General features: G+C 38.7%; 1 protein-coding gene across 2 annotated transcripts; it reads right to left on the bottom strand.

Moving 5' to 3' along the window:
• Window positions 1-1612: 1612 nt before the first annotated feature.
• LOC127367028 (syndecan-2) lies at window positions 1613-13031 on the bottom strand. 2 transcript variants are annotated; one of them, XM_051406536.1, is made up of 6 exons: window positions 12903-13031; window positions 12724-12788; window positions 7122-7254; window positions 5658-5845; window positions 4949-5255; window positions 1613-4696 (listed from the first exon to the last, which is right to left on the bottom strand). In XM_051406536.1, exons 2-6 carry the CDS (start codon window positions 12781-12783, stop codon window positions 4533-4535), a joined length of 852 nt encoding a protein of 283 aa, XP_051262496.1. In that variant the 5' UTR covers window positions 12784-12788; window positions 12903-13031; the 3' UTR covers window positions 1613-4532. The 2 variants fall into 2 exon arrangements, with proteins under 2 accessions (XP_051262496.1, XP_051262498.1); XM_051406538.1 differs by having other exon boundaries at window positions 12724-12811; window positions 12903-13021.
• Between the last annotated feature and the right edge of the window lie 1301 nt (window positions 13032-14332).

The raw sequence follows: 14332 nt of genomic DNA on the forward strand, positions 1-14332 counted from the left end.
AAAACAGTTTCCACGTAAATAAATATATAATAGAAATAGAACACAATAGAACATGCAACAACTGAAGGATTTTATAAATACCGAACAAAGTTTTATGTGGTAAAATTGTACTACTATTACCATATGAAGTACCATAGTCTATACAGAATATGCATTTCATTAGTGTAATACTACTAACACTGTATTTGTCACACTGTCCTACTGGCCCTTATTAGCAAAATTCATGTAGTTTAAAGAATTAATGTCAAAAGCCAGCACTTTTAACACTGACATTAAACTGGTTCATACATGCACTCTGCTCAGCTGTTGCAATGAAGACAAAATTAAATATAAAGTTCCAAATATAATCCCGGCATAAATCCAGTGTTTGAGCTCTCAAGTTTTTGATTGTACCTCTAAAGGAAGGTCATGCTCTAGATAGTATAATTAGTGTTCAGAGAAGATGTGATTTTAAGAATGCTCTATCCACTTTTCAACACTTCTCAGCATAAGTCAAGGTGCACAATGTTAATGCACAGAAGAAAAGGAACAGGTTTTTTTTATGACCAGAGAAGTAGAAAATCTAGCTGCAGAGCCAGATACCTCTTTTCAAAGAAGCAACATATATATTAACTGTATCATTGCCACTTTCTATCAGTGCAGTCTTCATTTATTATCACATTAGACAGAAACCAAATTCTAAAGTGTTTGATGGGGCACTTTTAGGTTATATAATGTGTCTTTTTTTTAATATATATATATAATTTCCATGTCTCCATGTCAACCATGTTAGTTGCCAAAAAGATGTCCGGTGTTAGGAATGTATTGTATCCACACTGCAAAAAACACTTCTCTACCCACATCCCAATCTGCGGTTTTCATCCCCCCTTCCTTCTCTACCACTAATGTTCTGCGTTCCTCTGCAGTCATTGGCATTCACTGTAACTGTCCCACCCTGTGAGAAGGGTCAGATTAATGTTTACTTCTACTTTTCATACACTCTAGTATTTTTACTGTACATTATGTACAGACGTTTAACTTCTGTATACTTACAGACATTTGCTTTTCACATAATGATTCAGCATATGTATTTCACCAGCCCACTTCTTTTCACAGTTTCCTCTGCCATTTGTGTTTTCTTCTCTGCATCATCAGTTTTTGGAAAACATCTGACCATTTGGCTCCATTCACATGCTGCTGGCTTGGTTTAACACAGTGGTTTGAAAACTTTTTTTTCCTGGCACCTACATTTCTACGAGGATGTTTCATGAGGCTGGGAGGAAATGCTTTTCTGTGCTACTGTGCAAAGGGGAACAAAAGCTACAACTGAGTCAGAGTTTTCATCTATTGACACCATGAATTTCTGTTGAACTATTAGAGGACTTACTAAAGGAGCATCGTTAGGCAACAAAATGATTGACTTAACTGCAGTAAATACAGAGTTTTTGTATGCGTTGGAGAAAGACAGATAAAAAGGGAGGATGAAAGGGAAAACGGTCAATAAAAAGGCATTGTGGTTGAACATCAGCACACATGCTGTTGAGTGAACACGTCTGTGGGTGTGTGCTTATGAGAGTGAAAGAATGGATGCTCTTAGACCAATCCCTGCAACCAAAAAATTACAAGCAGCCAGTTTTAGAGTTCCATTAAAGCCACGTCTTTTATTCAGTAGTGAACCTCTTAAGATACACAATTTCAGCAACACAGTTCTCTATTGGCCACCGCGTGTGCTTAAGTCACCATTTTATTTCCATGCTGATTTTTGGTTGGTCCTCTTCATTGTGTAGGTGTTTATTTGTTAAAATCAAGGCTTCAGTCAATTCATATTCAACTTTGATTAAAATAAAAATGAAAGCCGCAGTATATTTACAAGAAACTTATTCTTATGCTTTGATCATTTTTGAAATATTTTCATAGGAAAAAAGTATTTCTAGAAAGCTACACAACTGATATTGAAATTGAAAATGAATTGAACCGAGGCTTGTCAAATACACTAAAAACATAAATATAAAACAAACTGAGCAGTAGGCACAAAGAGGCTGTGACCATGAGTAAATACTGTACAATCCCAATTTATCACTGACATATTAACCTGGATTATTGTCTAAGCAAGTATAAATTAATACATATAAATTATAGTATCAGCAACATACTTTATAAACCTACATACCTTGAAGAGAAAGTTTATTGTGTGTCATCACCTGTGTGACTGTCGGCAAGCGCTAACCCGCTGTCTTAACCCTCTGTGGGTATGGTTTATGTCAGTATGAATGTTTCTCTGACATTTCTGTTGGTATGGACAACAGAAATCAAGTCAAGGGTTTTCCCATAGCTATTACATTTGTGGTTGTGCACAGCTAGAATTCTGAAAGAGTACTGTAAATGAATGTGTACAATGTTTGAGGCACTGAGGATTCAAGTACCCAACCAATTTCCACCTTTATCAACAGTAAGTCACAGTGGGTTAGTGATAAGATTGTCCTGTTTATTCAGGCCATAATCAATAGGTAGTTTGAGTTTGCATTCAGATAAAATAGAACAGCTTTAAAATAGTCTTTTCTATTATGGCAAAGGAAATTATATCATGTAAACACTATTAAGTAGCCTCGACTAAAGGACAAAAGATATATGTAGACTCACACACCAACTTTCACTGATGTTACATTGCCTGATGAAGGGAATCAAACTGTTAATAGAAACTGCGGCTACAAAGTTTGCAGCAGATAGGGGCAGTAACCTTTGACACAAGATGATCTAAAAACAAAAAAATAGCCATTACAATGCTGTAAGGAAATGCCTATAGTGATTAAATGGTTTGCTATGTGACATTAAACTCAAAGTCAACAAAGTCAGAACAAGAGAAATAAAACAATCTGACACCAATTTTAATGAGAACGTGTGGCTATATTCAATTATAGCCACACCTCTCTGCTTATTCCAGTAATCTTGATAACCAAAATTGGCTTTAAAAAAAAAAAAAAATTATTTGACCTTTTCATAAAGATTGTTAGGCCACCAACAGAGCTGCTTCAATAAGAGGCTAAGCATTGTTCTTTGACACATAATAAGCAGTAGGCAGCTGGTTAAATTCATCAAAGACTATACATAGGGTAAATCCCCAGTATTTTCACTAAAATATATATTTAACAGGGTGTATACAAGTAAAAATAATATGCTTTTATGCTCAAAAGGGAATACCACCCTGTTGTCGTTGCGGTTAAGTGTATCCTTACTGAAGCTCTAAAAAGTTTCTAAACAGATCCCCTGCTTCTTTGGTTGGTTGGCTGGCTGAGGTAAAGACTGATGATGAGGAAACATGTTTAAAACCTGACGTGCTTACACTCAGAGGAGCATTGTGACTAATTAAAAAGAATTTGTAAGTAGCAAATACAGTTGACAGTTAAACAGACACCTAGAGTTCACTGCATTTTTTTTAACTCTCAAGACCTGCTGTGTGAATAAGCCCTGACTTTAGACACTAAAAACTGTCACTGTCCCCTTAATTTCAAACCTGCTATTGTAGTTGTATACAGTTGACAGTCGGAAAGGAATGCGTTTGGCTGTCGTCAGAAAACCTTGGTCACTTCTACGGTTTCTGAATGATAGACATTAGCCTTGGCTCTACCTTAGCAATGCTGTCCCATGTGCTTGCTGCCCTCAGTAAACAAATAAAATAAAGTTTACTAATGTTGGACAGATGCAAGTGAGGGACTTTTAACTTCTTAAGGCTGGCTGAATACTATGACAAAACTGAAATCTCTTTAAAAATGGCTTATGGAGATATAATCTCTAAACATAAAAAAAAAAAAAAAAAAAAAAAAAAAACACACAGAAAAAGCTACTAAAAATAATTTTCCAAAAGACAAATAAAGCACATTTATATTTGGTCAGTTCTATAATAAGTCAAATATCTGAGAAAACAAAACAAAAATATGTACCTGCAGAGTAACAAAATCTCTCATACCAATACTGGACAGCATATGAAAAAAACAAAACATACTCATTCCTCATAACAACAAAAAATCTTCAATTCAGCAAAGAAAGCTGCAGAAAATGAAATGTAACAAAGAAAAATGTAACAAACAGAGCAAATTTGACTTCAAACAAAGGCAAGAAGGTTTACATTTTTGGAGGGATTAATACTAATCCCATGATCTGGTACCCTTTCTAATAACAGCATTCAAAATGCATTAAAGCTATTCTTAGGTTTCTGTGAACTTGAACCTCAATTTTGTTTAGCTGAGCTGGGACAGTTCAGGCTAAATGGGACAATTAATTTGTCTGCAAAGCAGAAGGGAAGCCTGACCCATCGTGGTTCAGTTTAGAGAAGTAATGTAGGTTTAAAAGGCACAGTGATATCAATACTTTAAAGTTGATTTCCTAGTCTAGAACAGTTGGAAGGTAAGAAAGATGAAAGAAAGAAAATGGAAGGAGCACTGCAGAAGAACAGAGGTGCTTGACTTCAAACTTCATCAAGAGGAATCGTCTTCAGTTGTTCATAGATCCATTCTCAGTCCTGATAGGGAGGAGGCGGATTGCATTTAAAGTCCAGCTCAGGCGTAGAACTCCTTGGTCGGTGCTTTGTGATAGGTTGTTGTGGAAAGTTTGGTGTCTCCCAGGTCATAGCTGCCTTCGTCCTTCTTCTTCATACGGTAGGCGAGGAGGAGGAGGAGGAAAACAGCACAAAGGAATCCCACCACTCCGCATGCTATCACAGCTGGAGAGAGCATAAGGAAAGATTAACATTTATTTTCTTGACAGTTTTCTTGTCAATGTGTCACAGTATATTTAAAAATTTGTGAATTTTAAACACACATAGATTAGTTTAATTAGTCTAATTGCAAAATGTACATATCAAAAATCTAAATCGTAATATGCTAACATGGCCTTAACAAAAAGATGCTTCAGATACCAGACATATGAGGACAATAAAAAGGTGCAGTAAAGCCTAGTGAAAATCTGCCCTTACCTGCCAGCACTTCTGTTCTCTCCCACAAGTTCTCAGAGGACACCTCTTTGGGAGAGTCCATCTCATATAATCTGCCACCATGGCCATTTTTGACCAGAATTTCATTTTCGCTCATCAGGAATCCATCTCCATTGTCTTTGGGTGTTGTGGCATCCCACCTATCCAGACTGTTGTCCTCATCGGTATCTTTGGTTACACTGATGTCTGTGCTGAATTCAGCTGTGGTAGTTTCACTGGGAGGCATTCTAGTGGACCTGACACTGGTCTTCTGTGTGAACCAGTCAGCTGTTGGGCCAATACCTGCCACCTGGAGGAATATATGCATTTGTTAAGCTTTTTCTTTACATAATGCAGAAGTAGAATTATATAATATATATATATATATAAATAAAGCAGTCTCACTGTATAACAACAACAAAAGTCTAAATGCAAAATGGATGGGAGAGTTTTGGTTCATATAGAAGATGTGGGTGCTATTTGATACTGTAAATAATTTACCAATGGCCGAAGGAACAATATATATATAAAAATTGTATATAGTATATTATAGTATAGTACATTATATTATATTATATTATATTGGTACAACATTTGTAAAATGTGTTGATCTTTTAAATAATCTACAGCATATTACTAGTCATAAAGCCAAGTGATAAAGATTTTCTGACTCTGGGATAAGGATTTGTATAAGAGAAAAGCATTATTCTACCTCCTCATCAGTTTCCTCTGAGTCCTTCATTGTGGTTGGTGGATCCTGGCTATCTGCTGCTGTGGTTGGTGGGTCGTGAGGAGAGTCTGCTGTTGGCTGTGGTTGATTTGGAACCGTTTCTTTGGAGACTGTGGTCCTGGAGAGGTTGAGGAACCTCATGAGTTTCTCCTCGGTGAAGTTGGGGAAAACTGGAAAAGAGAACACAATCACCACAAATTATATCTGATTTACTTTCAACCTAGCACCATAACTGACTTAAGTCTGGCACAGAGTCATTAGTGTTACTGTATGGGAGAAAATTCACATACTTTATAAAATAAATAAATACATTTAAATATATTGGATTATCTGAAAAAATATTCGTCACAAAGCTAAAAATAGGGAATAGGAAATAGGGAAGTGGACATTTTGGCACTTTGTGGTTTTCATAGGACAGTTACGCAATGTTAAAACGTTCTCTGACTGTTAATTAACAAGTTCCTTTTACATGCAGGAGGAATGCAGTCTGTGAAGCTCTAGAAAGTAAAATGTTTTATACGTTTTATAACTTAACGGAAAATTACCAAACCACATTTTAGTTTAAATTGTGATCCCACTGAATGTTCTGAATTAACTTAATGTTTCAACACAGTCACTGTGGGCATGAAAGTGAGTCACTGATAATAAAGGCAGAGAGTAATCTGACATCTGCGTGCTTCCAATAAAACCACACCTGGTTAAATCTACATCACCTCAGGACAAACATCTGGCACCCTGTGAGTGAGTGCTTCTGTGTCTGAATATACAAGCACGTGAGTCTACAGAGCATATATTGCTCATCTGCCTGACATGCGTAACGGAGCGGATAGACGGTGGATCAGGAAACACACCCTGAGATAGAAACCTTTTGTAAACTAGATAAAATTTGCATTTGAAGACATGTGATTGTGAAGGTTAGAGAGGTCATGGTCTCTCTATAGAAGCATAAAGCTCTAGAAAGTACAATTGCTTCAAATATGTTGCTGTGATGTCTAGAATCCAATTTTTTTTTTATTTACAGCAGTGTTTCCTCTACGTTGATTTTGGAGCCCGCCGCTGTTAAATTTCTGCCGCCATGGTATCAGTAATGGGGCAGACGCACAATGTAGTCACGGTTGCCTTTTAAATGATCCTGCCGACATAATGCACCCCCGTTGGCTGCCGCTCACATTGCAATTTAACAACAAGTAGAACTATTCAGAGGTTATTGGGGCTGTCCAGTTTAACTCCACATACTGTTGTGTTGATGTAGCTTATTGTCAAAACGTTCGCTTTCTTCCAAGTCGACTATTAAACTAACAGCTCCACCAAAAACGTCACCGCGGTGGGTCCGTTTTAATTGGACAATGTTCAACTTGTCAGTTGTCAAGATGTATTCTTACTTTGTGTTAATTTAACTGAATCACAGTGAAAACAATTACAAAACAAAGAGAGTCCCCTTTTTACCATAGTCTCCGGACCCAGAGCCTGAGCCGTCGTCTTCACCGTCTTCATCATCTATAGGGAGGTCACCTGACGTTCGACCCTCTAGGTACAGGTCATCTGCTGTGGAGAAGGGTGACTGGGAGGAGACGAAGAGCTGGAAGACAAAAACAAATTACAGGTATTATTATTAAAGCAGGAGAGAAATACTAACATAGACAGAAAAAGGACTCACATAAATCACCTTTATTCAAACTTGCAAAAATTCCTTCCGCTAATCGAAACCATGTGAACATCTCTACAGTTTGGGAGTACAACAATACCTCTCACAACCAGTGACCAATGCTGGGAGCTGACAGTTCACTGGTGTCTGTGTGTGCTATGGATTTGTATCCATACTGTAGCATGTGCAGTAGACAGAGGCTGGTTTCTTGTTCATTTCATGTGCTGTGACAGTAATTTGTGATGCTTCACAGAGCCAGACAGCAGAGATCTAAGTGTGTTTATGAGGAGGAGGGAGAAGTAGAGCAGCTTCAAAGACAAGTGGACACACACACACACACACACAAAGACACACACACACACACACAGAGGAAAAAAAAAAACCCAAACTTTCATATATGAGATTGTAGCTCAGGAAAAACCTCCCACTAACTCCAGCACAGTATGATGAAAATCAAAACCCCACTTGCCTCGTCATCTGAAGCTTAGTCTGACAAAAAAAAAACACTAGGCTTTAACCGAAGAGATGAGGTACTTAAATAGATGATGTTACTCATTAGCTTGTTGAAATATGATTGTCTGAAGCAGATGAAAGCAAACTATTACAACGTACAAAACGGCTCAGGCAAACTAAAAAAAAAAAAACATGAATCAAAGATTGGTATTAAGACAGCAACACACACACACACACACACACACACACACACACACACACACACACACACACACACACACACACACACACACACACACACACACACACACACACACACACACACACACACACACACACACACACACACACACACACACACACGGCCCATTGAGACCTAAAGTATGTCTGGTATGTATACTATGCTTCCACTAACACAGGTGCTGAGAGAGGGAGAAAGGAGGGAGACTGGAGAAAGGAATGAACGGAAGGAGAGATACAGGGACAGTACTGTATGTTTCTTGTTAAACAGGTGCTGGTGACATAGGAGAGGATGCGTGAGGAGGTCTAACTTTAAGTGCAATCAATAATTACACTTAAAAAGTACATTTATAAATCAGTTCTTAAAGCATGAGTCTTCACATGCTAATACTGGGCTTTCATTAGGCAGTATACCTTTGATCATCAATAATCAAAAGGCAACAAACAATACCCAACAAGCCATTTTGATGGTGTTTTGACTGACACATCCTTCTGCACGTGAAGAATTAGTGTATTTGTTCTATTTTTAGAGACCAAAACACTTCAGTTAATAACACCACTTCCTTCATTCTGCATAGACCTGCAAGCAGCATGTATACCTCTTTTGGGTATCAATAAACAGTAGATCAAGCCTCAAGACAAACTTTTTAGCTAAATTTCCTTTGTGACTTCTGAGACCTCTCTTTTTATTCAATCTAACTGAGATGTAACAAGAGAAAACCCATTATGAGGCGAACCAGATGTTGTGTTCGCATTGTGGTGAAACAGGCCAAATACAAAACCATTAACATCCATTTTCAAAAAGACAGCAGAGGCTCATAATGCCAGGGCTAACTCAAACAGCAGAAGGGGCTCTCACATTCTTGCTGTCGTCAACCGGGGATTACAAAAGCAGATGCTGTGCTTGTCAAAACCAAACACACAGAGACGCTCGCACAAAACTGGAACTGCTGCAGGCAGACAAATGTGATGTTCATAATGCCTTCCTTGTATGTTTTCCAAATACCCTGTCTTTAAACCTTAAATCAATGTGGATGACTAAAGAAAGTTTTAAGCTTGGAGCTGCTGACTGTCAAACTCGTAGCTCCATGTTGGACATCACTGGCTATGTGTGTCAGGTCTCCTTAGCTTTGATATAGAGCAGCTCATACTCATATCTATACTGATGGAACTGTCCCAGTGAAGGAGGCACACAATGTACATACTGGAAAATGAGCAGGATTCCCTTTTAAGGCCACAACAACTAGTCCTACTGTGACCCCAGGTGCCAGTGAACTGATGGATTGCCAAACACACCACCTCCACCACGTACATGTACTTTAAACAAGATCCCTCACGCACACAGTGAGGAAGGGCATGGCTATTATTACCACTAATAAGGATATACTCCTATCTCAATAAGTAATCAAATAAGGCGAATGTATGCACAATCACAGATAATATCTGATGTTCAAAGCAATTAAATGTGTCAGTGATACACATTACACGAGCGAACACTCTTTATGTGTGTACAACTTTAGTAGCACACTTTTATTCATAGCGTGTCTGAGAGAAACAGAACCAGATCAGAAATTTGTAGGAAGGCTAACGTGATGATATGTTGAAAGATGAATAACTGAAATATCACCTAGCCCTACAGTCCTATGAGTGGGACCAGAAGGGCTGGAGCTAATTATTTTTAATACTGATTAATGTATCATTTTCCCCCCAATTTAGTTAATAAAATGTCAGCAAATAAGGACAAATACCCAGTTCAAAGTGATTTCTTACTTGTTTCTAACAATCCAGAACTCAAACATACTCAGTTTAAAAACTGAATTTTACTTGATAAATTGCTTAAAATATGAATTGATGATCAGAATTAATGGTGAATCACTATATGTTAATTGACTGATTGATTAATCGACTGATTGTTTCAATTCAAGTGTTCCCAAACAAGTATAACTTTCTCTGTCCATTCCCCCTGCCGGGAAGAAGTTGTGCATTTGGGTTCACTGAAAGACTCGACTGAGTCACTCGGAGGTTACACACATCTGGAAAACATACATATATGCATAGCACACACACACAGACTGTATATAACCATCTGGTCTCCCGGTGCATTGTCCAAGTGAAGACAGTTTTCTGGAAACAGCCAGGTCGCGGTGATAAAACACTACAGACACGCAACAGGCAAGCTGTATGAGTGAATTATTAAATGTTGTAATCAACAAATCCATATTTGTGTCCGTTGCATAAGGAGTTATTGCAGTAAAATATTCCCCCAATGGGCTGGAAGTCAATAATAATGAGAGAGCACTCAGGCAGAGACTGAGGTTGTGTAACAGCCATAAGTACACAGCAGAGCTGTCATCACCATCTAGATAGCAGCAGCAGCACACAGCGCCGCGTTCGAGGGGGTGTATGTTTGACCAAGGCTACGAGTCATAAAATGTCTGACCCCTCAACGTCAAATGTATCTGTTTAGTTGTTTAACAGCAGTTATAGTCTCCGAGGCTTTACAAAGGCAAAATTATTTGACAATAAAAGAGAGGGGAGACGATGCGGGGTAAACTGACATTTTACAGAGTTTGGTAGGATTGTACAGAAAGACAAGGGTATAAAGGATTTTCCCCAAACTCTTAAGTGTGATACTACCAGCCAGAAAGTGACACAGTATCTACTTTATGTCTTAAAGTGTCACAATAAAGATATTATGTCCTTAATTGAGATATGTATCACAGTTATTTGAATCTGCTGATCCCAAACTAAAGGCACACTATTTGGCAGAAGACACGATTTTCATAAAAATGTTAACAGCTCTGTGCTAGAGCAAAGAGCAATATAAGAGAGTTACCTCACCATCCATATGTGGTGAAAACCTTACTGGTATTTCCCCTCTGTAAAAGCAACTCATTCAGGTGTTGTGCATATTTGACAGTTGGGTGAAAATCCCTCAAGGGCACGATGAGATTGGAAGACAGACATACAATCAACAAAGTCACAAAAATGCCATACAACAGTCCAGCAGCCAATCAGAACAGACGGGATGTGTACAGTCTTGCCTTCATATATAGACCAGTGTTGTGACTAATACACAGGAAACTTCAAGTAGACCAAATTCTCCACAGCTATGGTTGGATGCTTACATTAATGGTTTATCATTTAATCATTATGTGCTCTTCCTGCCATATGTGTGTTATGGTGATCTGAATCGGAAGCACTGGGAGAATAATCGTGAATGATAATGAGAGGAAGTGTCACAATCTTCCTCCTGCCTACTCTGATGTTAACCTACATGTATCCCACACAGATATGGGCCTGTCTAAACAAGCCCAGAGGGACTCACTGTGAGTCATCCATCCATAAAATGACACCACCACTACCGGCTCACAAAGTGTCACGGGGCAGAAAGCCTGTTTCAACGTTCATCTTTCATATGTGAGCAACATCACTGACTGAATAACCAGTAATTCTACAGCCACACTCAGAGAAAGAGACAGTTTGAATATACGCCGTAACCCATCACGCCCAGCAATTTAGGACTGGAGTCTGTGTATTAGTGGCATGAAGTAAAGGGCATGTGTAGAGCAGAGTATGACACACATCACGAGATGATAAAAGTACAATTTTAGCAGCTAAAAAAGCCGCTTTCCAGTGATCACAGCCATTCATGACACATGATGTTCTCAGATTCAAACTCACAGGGCTTGCCTACTGCCTTATCAGTTCCCACTACACATATCCAGCAGGTCAGTCTCAGGTTTCAGCTCTCTCCCTTTTACAATATACAGTCCATAAATCATAAACATCATGTATTTCTGGAGAGGTGGCCTCGCATTTGAGACTTTCACAGTCAATAAATCGTGCAACAGGGATATTTTTTTTTTTTGCACTTGAGACAATGTACAGAGCTCCGCTTTAGCATTTCCAGGTGTTTTCCAGCTTTACAACAGACAGACACAAACACACAGGAAGGGAAATAGTAACACAGACAAAGATTTGTCTAGTTTGTGACTTGTCAGGTCAGACAGAAGGATTTTGTCATTCTTAGCATTTTTATCCCAGTTAAATATTCATTATTTTCTGATACAGAATTTCATTTTTGCATGACATTTTAAATCCTTGGCCTAAGCTCTTTGTGGGTGAGAAATGCAGGTCAGGTCCGGAGGTTTGGGTTTAAATGTCAAAGCTGTGAGCTAGAGGCTGAACAGACTCTGGCCCTGTGTGAACCTGACACCAACTGGACGCCTGAACTTGGCTTGAGTACACAGTGTATGAGTGACTATCAGTAAATCAGCATTAGTCCGCACAGTAACGATAGAAAGTACTGCTTCCTGCAAGATAAGGTTTGTTTAAGGTTCAGAAACAGCTTATGTATATGTTCATTACTCTTAGCAATACTTCACGCCCAGGTGGACCAATTAGGTAAAGTTTGTTAACAAAATGAACATACTGAACAAACTAATATGCTTTATCATTATATTTAGGACCTTTAAAACATGTTCCCATTGACTTTAAGGGGAGCCTGTATGGGAAAGTGGCAACCGAACAAAATCAAACGCTGTGGAAGGTTTTCTAAGCCTATATTTACGGATATTTAGAGACTTTTCTCGGGATAAAAGAAAGACACAAAGTCGACATTATCGAGTCAAATAACATACAGGCTTTACGTGACGTTAGTTGTTCGATATTTCACACAAAACCGCAATTAAAAGCCATTCTACTTACTTTTTCACTGACAAACCCAGTCGCCAGCCCGACGAGGAACAACAACCGCAGATTCCTCATCTTAACTTCCAAAAAAAGAAAAAGTCAGCTGTAAAGCGGGAGAAGAAAGTACTGAAAAATAAACTAAAATATATACACTCAAAAGCAAAAAATATGTCGTTCCGCTTATTATTCGACACCTTATTTTTCCGCTGGTGTGTGTACGGCTGCTTTGTTAAATCCCAGCACTCCGGTGAACGGCTCCGGGACGCGGTGTGATGTGGAGCTGCTCTGGAAAAGATGTTTGGACTGGCAGTGCAGCGTGGCTCCGCGTTGACGTCAGCACGGCGTGCGTGACGCTCATTGAAGAAGGTAGGGGGCGTTTCTCTCTCTCTCTCTCTCTCTCTCTCTCTCTCTCTCTCACACACACACACACACACACACACACACACACCTGGGTGAAAGGAAACATAAATAGACTGTATTTAAGAAATGTGAAGGGGGAAACCAGACATTAATATAGTCCACTATCCATCTGTACTGTTAGCTGGACCCACTCATATTTCATGTATTAAGGAAACCGTGATTTGCCCACACTGGTGTTAAACGGTGCCCCGGCGGTGATTAAGATGTTAGTTATTTGAGTCTGTGTCAACATCATCTGAGGGTGTGCGCGTGAAAGGAGGCGTGTTCACCAGCGCAGGAAGAGTTTTTTTCCACAGTGTCTCGCGCTCCTTATTTGTCCCTAGAATAATTTACAGTGATAATATCCGGATGTGAGGAGTTTAAAGAAATGTTAGCGGACTAATCTCACCGCATACAAAGACAGGGGGGCTTGTTGGCGACGCAGTGTCGACAATAAAGTAGTAAATTAACATAGTGAAGTAACATTACAGTGCTCATGGCAGGTTCTCTATTTTTCTCTCTTTTATTTGTGATATGATTAAATACAACTGCAGCACATTTCCAAAATTAAAGTGGTAAAATAATAAATCAACTAGAGAGGATTAAAGCAAGAGAGTGAGCCTGAAAAGTTTCCCGGGAGGAACTGTGTACATTGTATTGAATTAAGTATTATATGGATAAAATCTAGGCTCTAAGGCAGAGATGATGAAAGCTACCTGTGTGAATGTAATGCTGTTAGAATAAGTGTACAGCCAATCACCCTCTGGATTCCCCTTGATATAAAGTGTTCTGTATAAAGGCCTAGTCTGTGTATATTAGTAAGTATTTCTATATTGTGGATTACCTGGGAACGCATAAAAAGCCTCTTTGATCTTTATAAAGATTAATGTGAACAAAACAAATGCCTTCTGGCTCAAACTGGCAGAGATAACCTGCTGAATTATCTCTGCTGTGAATCAATATCTTTCATAGAGAACATCATCGGAGTAAACTAGAGGATTTTGATTCTCTCAACACCCCCCGCCTACTGATCTAATTTAGATTAGTTTGACACTATTTAATTTATTTGGTGTTACATTTGAATAATGAGTAGGCAAACTGGCAGCCTGCTTATTTATGTAGCTGTAGGTTTGGTAAATTAACGCCTTCGATATTAGGAAATGCCCATCAAGTGTTGGACTGATGATAAAAAATATAAACTGAATGATGAATTCTCATTTTAGTG

This window comes from Dicentrarchus labrax, unplaced genomic scaffold (assembly GCF_905237075.1).
Source record: "Dicentrarchus labrax unplaced genomic scaffold, dlabrax2021, whole genome shotgun sequence".
NCBI lineage: Eukaryota > Metazoa > Chordata > Actinopteri > Moronidae > Dicentrarchus > Dicentrarchus labrax.

What these genes read in the sequence shown, in the direction of transcription:
- LOC127367028 (XM_051406536.1), bottom strand. Translation starts at nt 12,783, where the DNA reads ATGAGGAATCTGCGGTTGTTGTTCCTCGTCGGGCTGGCGACTGGGTTT. An exon ending in CTGGGTTTGTCAGTGAAAAA is followed by an intron (nt 7,255 to 12,723) that starts GTAAGTAGAATG and finishes TTTGTCTTCCAG; the next exon opens with CTCTTCGTCTCCTCCCAGTC. An exon ending in CAGAGGAAACTGATGAGGAG is followed by an intron (nt 5,256 to 5,657) that starts GTAGAATAATGC and finishes ATATTCCTCCAG; the next exon opens with GTGGCAGGTATTGGCCCAAC.